Source organism: Balearica regulorum, chromosome 21, assembly GCF_011004875.1.
Source record: "Balearica regulorum gibbericeps isolate bBalReg1 chromosome 21, bBalReg1.pri, whole genome shotgun sequence".
Classification (NCBI taxonomy): domain Eukaryota; kingdom Metazoa; phylum Chordata; class Aves; order Gruiformes; family Gruidae; genus Balearica; species Balearica regulorum.
The window spans coordinates 8,373,949-8,387,611 of NC_046204.1; the positions used below are offsets into that span (position 1 = coordinate 8,373,949).

Genomic DNA, 13,663 nt, shown 5'->3' on the forward strand with positions numbered 1-13,663 from the left:
AGCCCCCGTGTCCTCTGGCCGGACCCACCCCCGGCGCGGTGACTCAGCCCGCGAAGCCTTTCCTTATATAACGCGGCGTCGCCGTCGCGCCGGGGCGAACGCCCGCCGAACTGCCCCTGCCTCAGTTTCCCCCCCCCACCCCGCCTCGGCCGGGGCGTCACTGCTGCCACCGCCACCGCCGCAGCCATGTGGATGGTGTCACCGCCGGTCGGTAAGTGCCAACTTGACGCCCCGATACCGCTCGGCTCCTTCGCGTCTTTCCTACGCTCACCCACCCCTCAAAAATCGCCGTTTTGGAGGGTTTAGCAGAAAAATAAGGGTCACGGGCTGAGCGCTGCTTGCTCAGCCCTGCGAACTGGGGCAGAAAAACATAAAAACCAATGAAGCAGCCCCAAAAAGACAGGTTAATTCTGCAGCTCCTCCGGCTGAACCCCCTTTTCTCCTCGTCCCTGGGGGGGGTGAGACACACCCCACACCCCCCCCCCCCCGGAACGCACACGGGGTCACCTGCAAAGAACCAAAACCGCTGGTTTTTCCTCCAAAAAGAGTAGTAAAGAGCACCGGCAGCGGTGTGGGGTTGGGAAAGTCCATCCCACCCCGGCCCTTCGGTTTTGGGGCTAGAAATGACAAGAACGGGCAAATCTGGGCACCGCGGCAATGCCCGGGGATTATGATGCTCGCTGGCGCCCGGATCCCGTGTAGCGGCAGCACCGGTAACTCTCCCCAGGGGCCTGATCCTGCCCAGCGCTGGGGAGGGTGGGGCTGGCGACCGCGAGCCCCAAAATCGCTGGGTTTTGCCCCATTTCACCTTTGGAGACCCCAAAACCCACCGGATTAGCCCCAACCGAGGAAAAGAAGCAGGGGACGGTGCCGGGCATGCGCTCAGCTCCCCAAAAAACCACCAGATTTGGTAAAATCCGAGGCGGCGGAGCGAGGGCAGCAGCAGATCGAGGGGGGATTTTCCATCCCCACCTGCCCGGCTCAGCCCGTACCGGCGGCTCGGGGCGCGGTGTCCAAAGGTCACCGGCGGTGGCCGCATCCATCCCACCGCCGGCACGCTGAGCCACCGATCCTGGCAGGATTCCCAAAACCAATTTATTTTAATCCCTTGCAAATTAGGGTGGTTTTGGTGGTGGGGTTTTTTTTTTTTTTAACACCCCAGGAGCCGTTTTCGGCGGCGTTTCGACGCCGGGACGGTGATGAATCGGCCTGGGCTCAGCCGGGAGCGGGTAAAACGGGGGGGGGCGGCGAGGGGAGGGGGTGGTTTTTGTTTTGCTCTGACGTGCTGTTTTCTTTCAGATGAAGGATCTCACCAGCTTGCCTGGCTTTGGGACCACGGCAAAGGCAGGGTGCAAAGCCCACTAGTAGGACATGACCCTTAAACTCTTTCTCTAAAGCTTAGCTCTATAGGTATATAAGATCAATAGAGCTTAAAACCGGGGTTGGCTCTTAGTCTAAGCTTGGGTTTGGATTTTTTTTTCTTTTTTTTCTTTTTTTTTTTTTTTTTGCGGTTCTTTTATTGGTTTATTTGGTTTTATTATTACCTCCGGCGGGTAGATAAGAGGCAGGGCTTGCAAAACCAAGAAAAAAAAACGCAATAAAAATCCCGCTGCTCGCTAAAAGTTTGGGAGTTTCGGTTTGAGGAGGGGGAACAGCCAGCAAGGCTCCTGCCGTCGGCAGAAAACCCCCCTCCCCGTCCCCCCAAATCTCCTCCAGCCCCTTCCCAGCGCTGGAAGGGGTGGGGGGCTGCGGGGTTTTGTGTGTCCCCCCGCTTTCCCCAGCACCGACTCGCTACCTCGGCGGGGGGTTTAAACACCTCCCCGGTTGGAAATCGGCCGCGGGTTCTGCTCTTCACCGGCCGCCTCGGCGGGTTGCAGGTATTTTCCAGTCCACCAAGAAGCTGTTCCTGAGCGAGCGAGCAGGCCGGGGGCGGATGCTGGAGTTCATCCGGAAAAACGCGGCTAACGGGCTCTCGGTGGCCAATCTGGTGGCGGGGCTCTCCTCCATCCTCTGCAGCCTCAACAGGTGGGGAAAAAAAAAAAAAGGAGAAATGGGGTAAAATGAAGGGGGTTAAGGCGGGGGTCACCCCGGTTTCTTACCCTCTCCCTCCTCCCCAGGCAGTACCACCACTCGTGCTGGCTCCTGCTGGTAGGATTCCTGCTCGATCTGGCCGACGGCGCCGTCGCCCGACGGCTCGACGCCTGCTCGGCGCTGGGTGAGTGCGTCCCGCCGCCCCGGGAAACCCCCCCGCCGGGTTCTCCCCCTCCCCGTCGCCGTCTGGCAGCTGCCCGTTCGCTGCCTGCAGGTGCCAAACTGGATGATTTCGCCGACTTCACCACCTTTGGGCTGGCTACGGCTCTGCTGCTGCAGCCGCGGGGCGTCCTGGATGGGCTACTGGCCATCGCCTACGTGATGGCCGTATTCGCTCGCCTGTGCTTCTTCTCCAGCGGTAAGCCGGGTGTTTCGCGGGATGGCAGGGAGGGGCGGAAGGTTTTGGGGTGATTTTCCCCCCCTCCTCCGCCTCGGCTGAACATCTGGCACCCAGCAGGGATCCCCTTCACGTACCGGGGGCTGCCCTGTCCCTACGCCTCCTCGCTGCTGGCGGGCACCTTCCTGCTGACGGGGGGTAACGTCACCCTGCTCTGCGTCGCCGCCATCGTCATGATCCTCTTCATGGTCGATCGGGGTTTCTACCCCCACGACAAGGTGCTGGAGTCCCAGCTCTGGAAGAAAGTGGTTTACGCCGGAGGTAAGGACGAGGACAAAATTAAGGCGGGGGGGGGGGTGTTAATTAAACCCACTGAGATGGCGGCGGAGGGGGAAGGAGCGGATCCCACAAAGCGTTTCCCGATCCGCAGGGGTGGCGGCTGTTCTCTTCTCGCCAGCGGCGGTGGCTTCCGTCTATTGCCTCACCTGGTCGACGTCCTACATCATCTTTCCCTGCGCTGTCTGGAGCTGCAAAGCCTAACCCCCGCCTCCGCCTAACGCCTAGTAAAGCCTTCCTCTTCCTCCTCTTCCTCCTCCACCGGGATGATCTCCCTCCGCTCTTCTCGCTGAATCTGAGCCGCGGCAGGAGCCTGGTTAGAAAAGGGAAATGATTGAGCGGTAGGAAAGGCTCCGCTGCAGGGGACCCCCAAAATACCCCCCTGCGTCCCGTCCCCCGAGGGGGACACACGAGTGAACCCTCATCCCCCACTACGAGAACAACAGCTCCGCTCCAGAGACCCCCAAACCCTTCCCCGTGCGAGGGGAACGCGAAATTTAGGGATGGCCGCCACTGTACGTTGTTAATTTATTACAAGGGAGAGGTTTACACCCCCAAAAAACGAGGACACCCCCTCCCTAGGGGGGAGGAGGCTGCTGATCAACTCTCCAGAGAGTTTTTGAAACCCGATTCACCAGGAGAGTTTTGGTATTTATTAATTTTCCCGCCGCTGTATGGAAAGAATCTCTCTAATATTAGTGTTTTATTTCCCCCCTCCCACTTCTCGGTGTTCGCTTGCTGGGGTGCGGGAGGGAGGCGGAAGGGGAAAGCGGGATTTAAAGCCGTCAATCCGAACTCTCTGGAAAGCCGGAGGATGCCGGACCACGGCGGCTGGAGAGCCGAGGGCGTGTGGGTGGAGGAAGGAAACGAAGGTCAAACCTTGCGCCGAGCTGTGGAGAGAAACACTCGGGGTCCCCGGGGAGGCTCCTGCGGCACGAGCAGCTGCGAGAGCTGGATGCGGCCGAATCCAGGCACCGGCGGGCCAAGACCTTGGCGGGGAACCGGTGGGCCGAGGTCCGGCTCGGCACAAAGAAGGCCGGAGCTGGCAGCCGGTGGCCGCAGCTGCTCTGGCCCCCGGCCCTGACCCAGCCACCCCCGCGCCATTCCCACCCGGCACCGGGGCAGGATGGAGCCACCGGCGCTGCTGAGGGACCAGGAGCCGGAGAAACGTGGAATCACCACAGATTTTATTTAAAAAAAAAATCAACCAAACAAAAATGTTTGGTAATAAATAACAAAGGAGTTAGAAAAGGGGGTGGGTGGGCAACAGATGGGAGAGCCTGGGGTCGTTTTGGGGGGCCACGCGCGCCGCCTCACTCGCTGGAGGCCTGCATCTGCTTGCAGAAGGAGTCGAACTGCTGCTGCTCCAGCTCCGTCATCACTCGGTTGAGGGCATAAATCTGGGGGAGGGGAGAGGGAAAAGAGGTGACGGGGTGGGGCTTCGGCCTCAGCGTTGCTGCCGTCCCCCCCTCGTCCTGCCGTGACCCCCCCAGTCGCTCACCTCCGCCCTCTGCCTCTGCTTCAGCTCCTGCTGGGCTGATTTCTGCTTGGCCTTCTCCAGCCGGGCCGATGGCTCCCGGGGCTTCGGCCTCTCCTTCCGCCCTGCCCCGCTCGGCTCCATGGCTGGAGCAGTGGGGGGGTATATGGGGGGGGTTACCTCAGGGCCCCCCTCCCCTCCCCTCCCCTCCTGCCAGCCCCACCGCCCTCAGCCCCCGGCCAGCCCCCCATGTCTACCCCTGGCTCCACAGCCCCCCTGGGCCTGCACCTCCACCCCCGCCCCACGGCCCGTAACGCCTCCCCTGAGCCAACCTCGGCTCCCATAGGGCCCCCCCAGCCATCCTGAGCCCCACAGGTGCCCCCGCAACACCCCCCGTGTCCCCCAGCCCCCTCAGCTGCCCCATCTCACCACACTCTGCTGCACAGCCCCCTCACAGCCCCGCCTCCATCCCCGCAGCCCCCCGATATCCCCACAGCCCCCCCGCTCCCCACAGCCCCCCCATATCCCCACAGCCCCCTCACAGCCCCCCCATCCCTGTAGCCCCCCCATTCCCCGCAGCCCCCCATCCCTGTAGCCCCCACCATGCCCCACAACCCCCCCTCCATCTCCACAGCCCCCCCATCCCCACAGCCCCCTCACAGCCCCCCTCCATCCCCACAGCCCCCTCACAGCCCCCCTCCATCCCCACAGCCCCCTCACAGCCCCCCTCCATCCCCACAGCCCCCCCATCCCTGTAGCCCCTCCATTCCCCGCAGCCCCCCATCCCTGTAGCCCCCACCATGCCCCACAACCCCCCCTCCATCTCCACAGCCCCCCCATCCCCACAGCCCCCTCACAGCCCCCCTCCATCCCCACAGCCCCCTCACAGCCCCCCTCCATCTCCACAGCCCCCTCCATCCCTGTAGCCCCTCCATTCCCCGCAGCCCCCCATCCCTGTAGCCCCCACCATGCCCCACAGCCCCCCTCCATCCCCACAGCCCCCCGCTCCCCACAGCCCCCCCCCACCCCCGGGTCCCCGCAGCCCCCGGTACCGGCGGGGCCTTGCCCGGGCCAAGATGGCGGCGAGGCCCCGCCCACTCAGGGCGCAGCTGCCCGGCCTGCGGCGCACGCGCAGACGTGCCACAGGCGCCGCGAGCCTTCCCCCAGCGCGCATGCGCCGACGGCCACCGCCGTGTGTCCAAGCGAGGCCGGCGAGAGCGCCGCGGAGTTGAACAGCGCCGCCTGGCGGGCGGGCGGGCAGCCGCGGGGGCGGTGCCCCAGTACGGTCCCAGTGACCCCAGTACGATCGGCACGGGGCCGCTGCGCCGTCCTGCACTGCCCTATAGCTCAGCACCCCCTATAGATCACACCCCCTATAGATCACATCCCCTGTGCATCACACCCCTATACATCATACCTCCTATAGAGCCCACCCCTATACATCATACCTCCTGTATATCACACCCCTACAGATCACATCCCCTGTGCATCACACCCCTATACATCATACCTCCTATAGAGCCCACCCCTATACATCATACCTCCTGTATATCACACCCCTATAGATCACATCCCCTGTGCATCACACCCCTATATATCATACCTCCTATAGAGCCCACCCCTATACATCATACCTCCTGTATATCACACCCCTATACATCATACGTCCTGTATATCACACCCCTACATATCATACCTCCTATAGAGCCCACCCCTATACATCATACCTCCTGTATATCACACCCCTATACATCATACGTCCTGTATATCACACCCCTATATATCATACCTCCTGTATATCACACCCCTACAGATCACATCCCCTGTACATCACACCCCTATACATCATACTCCTATATAGCCCACCCCTATACATCGTACCTCCTGTATATCACCCCCCCTATAGCGCATACCTCCTATACAGCCCACCCCACACAGCCTGACACACGCAGCGCCCCACAGCAGTGCCGCACACTCCGTGCCGTGTCCCCTATACATACCTATCTATAGATCTATATACACCTCCCGCAGACCAGCCCCTCCCCGTGGCCCTATAGATAGCGTCCCCTATATGGGCACTGCTCCTATACACGGGCAGCAGCCCCTATCGAGACCCCTCCCCGCCCCCCCGGGGCGGTGACAGCGTGGCACACGGCACGCCACGGCACAGCACGCCCGGCACGGCACAGCACGGTGCAATACATACATCACGGTGCACCAAAGCACGGTACAGGATGTACAGCACGGCGCGGTGCAGTACGTACGGTGCGGCGCAGCGTGGCACGGCACGGGACGTATGGCACGGCACGGGACGGTGCACGATGGCACAGTGCCATACATACAGCACGGCACAGCACATATGGCACGGCACACCACGACACGCTGCGGTGTGTATGGCGTGGCACAGCACGGCGCACAATGGCGCGGTGCCGTACACGCGGCACGGCACAGTACGTACGGTGTGGCACGGCACGGCGCACCCCGGCACGCTGCAGCGCGTACAGCACGGCGTAGCGCAGCGCCTACGGCGCGGCACAGCACGGTGCAGTACCTATGGCGTGGCGCAGCACGGGCTGGCACAGCCTGGTGCGGTATGTATGGCACAGCGCACCGCGGCACAGTGTGGTACGGCACACCTCAGCGCACCACGGCACGGTGCCGTACTGGCAGTATGGCATGCCACGGTGCACCACAGCACGGCGCAGTAGGGCACGATGCAGCACGTACGGCACATCCCGGGGCACCACGGCACGGTGCAGCATGGCGCGGCACGCCGCCGTACCTGCAGTATGGCACACCATGACACACCACCGCACGGTGCCGTATGTGCAGTATGGCACACACCGGTGCGCCATGGCACAGGGTAGTATGGCACGGCACGTTGCCGTACCTGCAGTATGGCACACCATGATGCACCACGGCACGCTGCAGCACATACGGCACACCCCGGTGCACCACGGCACGGAGCCGTACCCACAGTATGGCACACCCCGGCGCACCCCAGCACAGAGTCGTACCCGCAGTACGGCGCACCCCGGCACGGTGCCGTACCGGCAGCATGGCACACCCTGGCACACCCCGGCACGGTGCCGTACTGGCGGCACGGTGCACCCCGGCAGCCCCGCAGGGCTCTCCACCACCCAGCCCCTTCTCTCCAAATCCTTTTATTGCAGCAGCCCGGCCCCCCGCGCCGGGCCCCTCCTGGAAGCACGGCACAGAGCGAAGGGGGGTGGAAACGCCGGATCCCGCCCAGCGCCGGCGGCAGTTCCTGGGGCAGGATCGGCCCCGACCTCCACCAAACTGCGGGCGAACGCCCGGGGAGGGGCGGGCGGGCAGGGGGGGGCAGAAGCCACCCCCCCCCCAGTCAGATGCGAACGGTGTTGATCCGCAGGGGCTGGACGTTCTTGCCGTTGGCGTGACTCTGCCCGGGGCTGAAGTACGAGCAGAGCTTGCCGGGAAAGCGCTCCCGGAAGGTGTAGAGCCAGGACATGTCGTCGGCGTTGTAGAAGATGAGGAGCCCCTTGTCGTAGTCCAGGAAGACCCCCACCTTCTCCAACTTGCTCTTGACGTTGAGCCGGGTCCAGGGCTCGGTGCAGGCGCTGTACTGGTTCCCGTCGTGCATGACGATGCAATAAAACCCTCGGCTGGGCTGAATCTGGATGCTGCCCTTGCGGGTAACGGCTTCGTGGGCCAAACCGATCATCCACTGGGTCTTCTCGGAGACCACCACCTCCCAGTAGTGCACGCCGCCGCCGAACGCCTCCGAACCCAAAACCGAAACCTCCACGTCGAAGCGTTTGGGGGAGTCCTGCAGCGGCTGGGGGTGCAGGTTGCCGTACGCCACGATGGTGCAGTCGTCGGAGAGGATCAGGCGGTGGTGAGCCGTGCCGGGGTCCAGCGTCAGCGCCGCCGGCACTGCGGGGTGAGGGGGGGACACACGGACATCAGCGCAGGTTGGCTAAACCGCGGGGGTCACCGGCGCGTGCCCGTCCCTCGCCGGGAAGCCCCCCCCACCCCGCCGCCTCGTCCCCGTGGCTCTCACCGGGATGAATGTCCTGGAAAAGGGATTTCCAGATGGTGAACTGCAGCGGCCCCATGTATTTGGAAGTGGGGAAGTCCTCGTAGGTCAGGTTGGTCTCGTGGATTTTCCCCTTCAGCCTGCGAGGGACACGACGGGGAATTGGGGGGGACACCCCCACACACCCCCCACACACCCCCCCTCCGCGGGGGGGACCCCGGCGTCGCCTCGGTACCGCTCACCTCTCGGAAAGGGACGCGACGCCGGCTAAAAAGACGTGTTTGTCGGCTTCGGCCAAGCGCTCCTGGAGGATCTGGCTGCCCTCCTGCACCTTGCGGAGCTGCTGGCTGTACCGCTGGATCTTCTGCTCGATGTCGGTCAGCGTCCGCGCCGTGTCCGCCTCCAGCTCCTCCAGCATCGCCTTCTGCCGCTCCCGCAGCAGCCGGTGCAACCGCTCGAAAGCCTCCCCGATAGTCACCCGCAGGCTCTTGGCTGAGGACTTTTTGGGGTGCGGGTGGGTGTCAGGAACCCCCAAACCCACCCCGACCCCTCCACGGATCCGTAATTGCCCAAATCAACCCCGTTAACCCAAACGATCCCGCGTGCTCCAAGCATCCAAGGATGGATGTTTGATCCCGCGCCCCTACAGAAAACCTTAAAAAAAACCCGCCCAAAACCCCGGGAATGGAGAGAAAAATTGAACCTCGCTGAGACTTGAACCCCTGAGCAAGAAGAAAGCGATAAATATAAAATAAAAATTGATTTAAAAGATAAAGCAGCCCTGAAGGAGATTAAAGAGGGATGAGCAACTTGACGGGTGGCTTTGTCGAACGACGGGTTTTTGGAGAAGGAAAAAATGGGGCAGATCCCTGGAACTGAGGGGTTTGGGGTCTTTGGAGGTCCCCAAATCAGGTCTGCGAGGGTTGGGGTGTTACTGGGGGGCACGGCCGCGTCCCTGCTCCTACCTTGGTCTCGGCCAGCTGCCGCTTGAGGAGGTGCAGGGCTTCGGTGTGGCCGCGCTCGCTCTCCTGCAGCCCCTGGAGCTGCTCCTTCAGCTCCCGCTGGGAAAAAAACCCCAGAAAACAGGGGATTTGGGGGGGGGGGGCAGGATCCCAGCAAGCAGCTCTCTTGCCAAAAGCCGGCTCGTGGGGTTACGGGGGGGTGTGGGAAATGGGGTGCAGGGGGTGCAGGGGCACGGTCGGTCACTGCCGGCACAGGGGTCCCGTCCAGGGCAGAGCTGGGGGGTGGATGATGGATTGGGGGGCAGCTCGGCAGACCCATGGGGGTGCACGGCCGGCTGGATTGGGGGTCCCAAAGGACCCCCCAGCGCGGATGGAGCAGGGGGGGGATCCACGGGGGCAGCCCCAGAAGTGCGTGCGGCTCGACGGATGGACGGGAGGAAACCCCGGGGCTGCCCCTGACCGGGACAGAAAGGGAGCAGGGACAGACGGGCGGGAGGCGACGCCGAGGCAAGAGGGGACGGACGGACGAAGGAGCTCGGAGGAGCCGCTCGGGGCAGGGGACCCTGCGGGGAGGGTGCTCCAGGGCCAGGCAGGGACGGAGGGAGGGACGGAGGGATGGAGGGAGGGATGGAGGGATGGAGGGACGGAGGGATGGTGGGATGGAGGGACGGAGGGACCCACCTGCAGCTCCTCGAAAGCATCATCCACGTTGGTGACCTGGTGCTGCTCGTGCACGGCGGGCTCGTCACAGAAGAAGCAGACGACGGCGCGGTCGGTGAGGCAGAAGAGTTTGACCTTCTCGTGGTCTTTGCAGGGGAAGGGGCTGCGCTGGGCGCCCAGGATGGCGTCCAAGGGAAAGGCGCTGTAACGCTCCACGATGTTGGCCAGCTTCAGGCTGGGGACCAGGGTGGGTTCGGCGAAGGTTCGGCGACACTCGGGGCAGTCGCGGGTGCCTTGGGGTTCCTGCCGTACCCAGTGCTCGGTGATGCACCGGCGGCAGAAGTAGTGCTCGCAGCCGAAGCTCACCGGGTCCTGGTAGATGCTCAGGCAGATGGAGCAGAGCAGCTCGTCCTTCAGGCTGCAGGCCATGGCTGGGGGGGGGCAGGTGGTAAAGGGGGGGGCCTGGGCAAATGGGGGGCAGGTTGGGGGGGGGGAATGGGGGGCCTGGGCGTGAGGCTGCGCGTGAGGGGGCCGGGGAGGGGGGTTGCAATGGGGGGAATTGGGGGGGTCGGGCTGGAATGGGGGGGGCTGGAATGGGGGGAGTTGGGGGGTCAGGCTGCAAGGGGGGGAAATTGGGGGGTCAGGCTGCAATGGGTGGGGAATTGGGGGGTCAGGCTGCAAGGGGGGCTGGAATGGGGGGAATTGGGGGGGGTCAGGCTGCAAGGGGGGGAAATTGGGGGGTCAGGCTGCAATGGGTGGGAAATTGGGGGGTCAGGCTGCAATGGGGGACAATTGGCAGGTCGGGCTGAAATGGGGGGGTTGCAATGGGGGGAGTCGGGGGGGTCAGGTTGCACTGGGGGTAACTGGGGGTGAAGCCAACACGGGGAAGCTCCAGGGGGAGATACCATGGGGTTGCAATGGGAGCAGAAAGGGGGTGAAGCCGATACGGGGGGGTTGCCATGGGGGGACAGGGGGTGAAGCCGCACCGGGGGGCCGCGGGTTCGAGACCGCCCCCCCCCCCCCCCCCCCCCCGCTCCCGCCAAGACCCGGGTTCGAGACCGCTGCCCGCCCCGCGCCCCGCCAAGACCCCGGGTTCGAGACCGCCCCCCGCCTTCTCCCAGCCACCGGCGCCCGCTGCCCTCACCCAGCCGCAGTCGGTGCCCGGTGCCCGGTGCCGGACGGAACGATCCCGCCGCCGCCTCACAGCGCGCCCCGCCGCGACAGGCGGGGGGGGGTGGGCAAGGAGGAGGGGGCGGGGCCGCGCGGCACTTCCTGCCCGCCCCCCGCCCTCTCCCCCCCCCCGCAGCCACAGTGGTTCCGCCCCCGCCCCAGTGTCCCCCGCGCGGCGCGGCCCACCGGAGCGCACCACCGCCCGCCCGCGGGGGGGGAGGGGGGGCGCTTAAAGGGGCCACGGCGCCGCCTGGGGGGGGCTCTTAAAGGGGCCGCGGCGCTCGGGGCCTCCCCCCGGAGCCACTGCCCGGGCTCTGCCGGGGGCTCCGGCCCGACCCTCGGCCCCGCAGCACCCCGCTCCGCGGCACCTCCACCCGCGTCCTGCCGCCTCCAGCGTCCGTCTGTCCGGCCATCCGGCCGCCACCCGTGCGCCCCCCCCAGCCCTCGGTCCGTCCAGCTGTCCACCCGTCCCTCAGCCCCCCGGCCAGCCACCTCCCTGTCCATCCCCCCATCTGTCCATCCTGCTGTCCTTCCTGCCGTCCCTCTGTCCCCCCATCCCTCCCTCCATCCATCCATCCCTTTGTCCATCCATCCGTCCGTCCCTCCATCCATCCCTCTGTCCGTCCATCCATCCGTCCGTCCATCCATCCGTCCGTCCATCCATCCATCCCTCCATCCATCCATCCGTCCGTCCATCCATCCGTCCATCCATCCATCCATCCCTCTGTCATCCATCCATCCATCCATCCCTCCCTCCGTCCATCTGCCCACCCCCAGCTTTCTGTGCCCACCCCACGGTGTCGTCCCCGCAGGGCACCCGTGGGGACAGGGGACCGGGCACACCGCAGGTGACCCTGGCACAGGTATTGCTGAGGAAACACCTGTTTTCCCGGAATTTTACCAATTTGACCACAATTCACATTGAGAGGACTCTCGGGTGACGGGTGTCTGCTGTCCCCTCCCATGGTCACCATGACGCTCAGCCAAGGTGGTGGGACCTATGGGGACCTATGGGGACTTATGGCAACCTATGGGGACCTATGGGGACTTATGGCAACCTATGGGGACCTATAGTGACCCATGGGGACTTATGGGGACCTATGGCAACCTATGGGGACCTATGGGGACTTATGGCAACCTATGGGGACCTATGGTGACCCATGGGGACTTATGGGGACCTATGGTGACTTATGGCAACCTATGGGGACTTATGGGGACCTATGGGGACCTATGGCAACCTATGGGGACCTATGGCGACTTATGGCAACCTATGGGGACCCATGGGGACTTATGGGGACCTATGGTGACTTATGGCAACCTATGGGGACCTATGGGGACCCATGGTGACTTATGGGGACCTATGGTGACCCATGGGGACTTATGGGGACCTATGGCGACCTATGGTGAGCTATGTGGACCTATGGTGACTTATGGCAACCTATGGGGACCTATGGGGACCGGAGGGCTTTGCCAGCGCCGGCTGCCCTACGGCGAAGCTCTCACCCCCCAAAAGACCCCAGGGAACCCCCCGAGGACCAAGCAAGCTGGAGGACGGGTCCCCCCAGCCCCGGGGCAGGAGGGGGGCGGCGGGCAGGGGACGAGGGGGTCTGGGGCCGGGGAACGGGGGCGGAGGGGGGACACGGACACCCGCGGACACACACACAGAGTTCCCGGGGCGGGGGGGGGGGGGGGTTAAACTGCATATTTCGGAGGCGGCGTGAGCGCCTGGCCGGGCGCCAAAGGGAACAAACTCTTCGGCTTTCACCGCCGAATCGCCCCGCTCCGGTTACCGGCACCCCCATGTCCTCCATCCCCCCCCCCCAGCACAACGCGGGTACCCCCCCCCGCCCCGTATCCCTTCCCCTCCTTTCAGGGAATAACCACCCACGTTGTTCCTCTTCCCACCAGGCCCAAAAAGCTTGGAAAAAGCCAAAAAAAAAAACAACCAAAAAACCAACCACCCAACCCAGAAAAAAAATTAAAAAAAATAAACCCACATGGGTTTGGTTTTTTTCTGCTTGTTTTTCTGCATTAGGAATTCAGGTCTCGTCTCCCCTCCGGGACCCACCGGGGACCGAGGAACGGCTGAAATTAAATCATCAAAGAGCCGCGCCGGCGCGCCGGGATGAGGCCAGCTCTGCCGGAGAAAAAAGAAAAACCACCTTTTTTTTTTTTTTTACCCCAAATCCAGCCCAGCTCAGATTCAGGGCTGGAGGGGTCTCCCGTCCTGGGTCGTTAACGGGTTATGATTTAATTTGTATCCCAAAAGAGCCGGGAAATTTGGGTGACGGAGAGCATCGTCCTGCCGGAGCACGTGGCGGCCAGCCGGGGTTGCCGTCGCTCATCCCAGCGGCTCGTTAGGCAACGAAGGGAAACCGCGGGGCGGGTGTGTTTGGGCAAACAGGGAAATTAATCCCGGTTAATTAGTAAATTGGCTTCGTTACCTCCAGGTAACCCCAGCGCGAGCCGGGAGGGGGGCTCAATTCCCGGGTTGGTTTTTTTTTGGGGCGGGGGGGACACGCAGCCCCTTTCTCTGCCGCGGCTCCGTCGTGCCGGAGGACGCCGGGACGGTGCGAGGGTCCGGGCGACGCGGGCAAAGTGCGACGATGAGC

At 63.9% G+C, this 13,663-nt stretch overlaps 3 protein-coding genes and 1 long non-coding RNA gene across 8 annotated transcripts; 1 reads left to right on the forward strand and 3 right to left on the reverse strand.

The window, feature by feature from the left end:
* The first annotated feature begins 75 nt into the window (after window positions 1-75).
* On the forward strand, window positions 76-3,454 carry TMEM269 (transmembrane protein 269). Of its 4 annotated transcripts, XM_075773466.1 has the most exons (7): window positions 129-211; window positions 1,300-1,344; window positions 1,878-2,025; window positions 2,118-2,215; window positions 2,306-2,449; window positions 2,549-2,749; window positions 2,859-2,992. In XM_075773466.1, exons 1-7 carry the CDS (start codon window positions 187-189, stop codon window positions 2,966-2,968), a joined length of 771 nt encoding a protein of 256 aa, XP_075629581.1. In that variant the 5' UTR covers window positions 129-186; the 3' UTR covers window positions 2,969-2,992. The 4 variants fall into 4 exon arrangements, with proteins under 4 accessions (XP_075629578.1, XP_075629579.1, XP_075629581.1 ...); XM_075773463.1 differs by lacking the exon at window positions 1,300-1,344 and having other exon boundaries at window positions 76-211; window positions 2,546-2,749; window positions 2,859-3,454; XM_075773464.1 differs by lacking the exon at window positions 1,300-1,344 and having other exon boundaries at window positions 111-211.
* LOC142604752 (uncharacterized) lies at window positions 1,356-2,992 on the reverse strand. 2 transcript variants are annotated; one of them, XR_012838587.1, is made up of 3 exons: window positions 2,802-2,992; window positions 2,566-2,723; window positions 1,356-2,010 (listed from the first exon to the last, which is right to left on the reverse strand). It is a non-coding gene; the product is annotated as an uncharacterized LOC142604752 (long non-coding RNA). The 2 variants fall into 2 exon arrangements; XR_012838588.1 differs by having other exon boundaries at window positions 1,356-2,017.
* Window positions 3,455-3,934: 480 nt separating the features above from the next.
* Window positions 3,935-5,421, reverse strand: SVBP (small vasohibin binding protein). Its single transcript, XM_075773478.1, has 3 exons — window positions 5,294-5,421; window positions 4,266-4,387; window positions 3,935-4,164 (listed from the first exon to the last, which is right to left on the reverse strand). Exons 2-3 carry the CDS (start codon window positions 4,383-4,385, stop codon window positions 4,078-4,080), a joined length of 207 nt encoding a protein of 68 aa, XP_075629593.1. The 5' UTR covers window positions 4,386-4,387; window positions 5,294-5,421; the 3' UTR covers window positions 3,935-4,077.
* Window positions 5,422-7,373: 1,952 nt separating this feature from the next.
* Window positions 7,374-11,155, reverse strand: ERMAP (erythroblast membrane associated protein (Scianna blood group)). Its single transcript, XM_075773438.1, has 6 exons — window positions 11,026-11,155; window positions 9,903-10,312; window positions 9,225-9,320; window positions 8,502-8,758; window positions 8,284-8,399; window positions 7,374-8,156 (listed from the first exon to the last, which is right to left on the reverse strand). Exons 2-6 carry the CDS (start codon window positions 10,308-10,310, stop codon window positions 7,606-7,608), a joined length of 1,428 nt encoding a protein of 475 aa, XP_075629553.1. The 5' UTR covers window positions 10,311-10,312; window positions 11,026-11,155; the 3' UTR covers window positions 7,374-7,605.
* Between the last annotated feature and the right edge of the window lie 2,508 nt (window positions 11,156-13,663).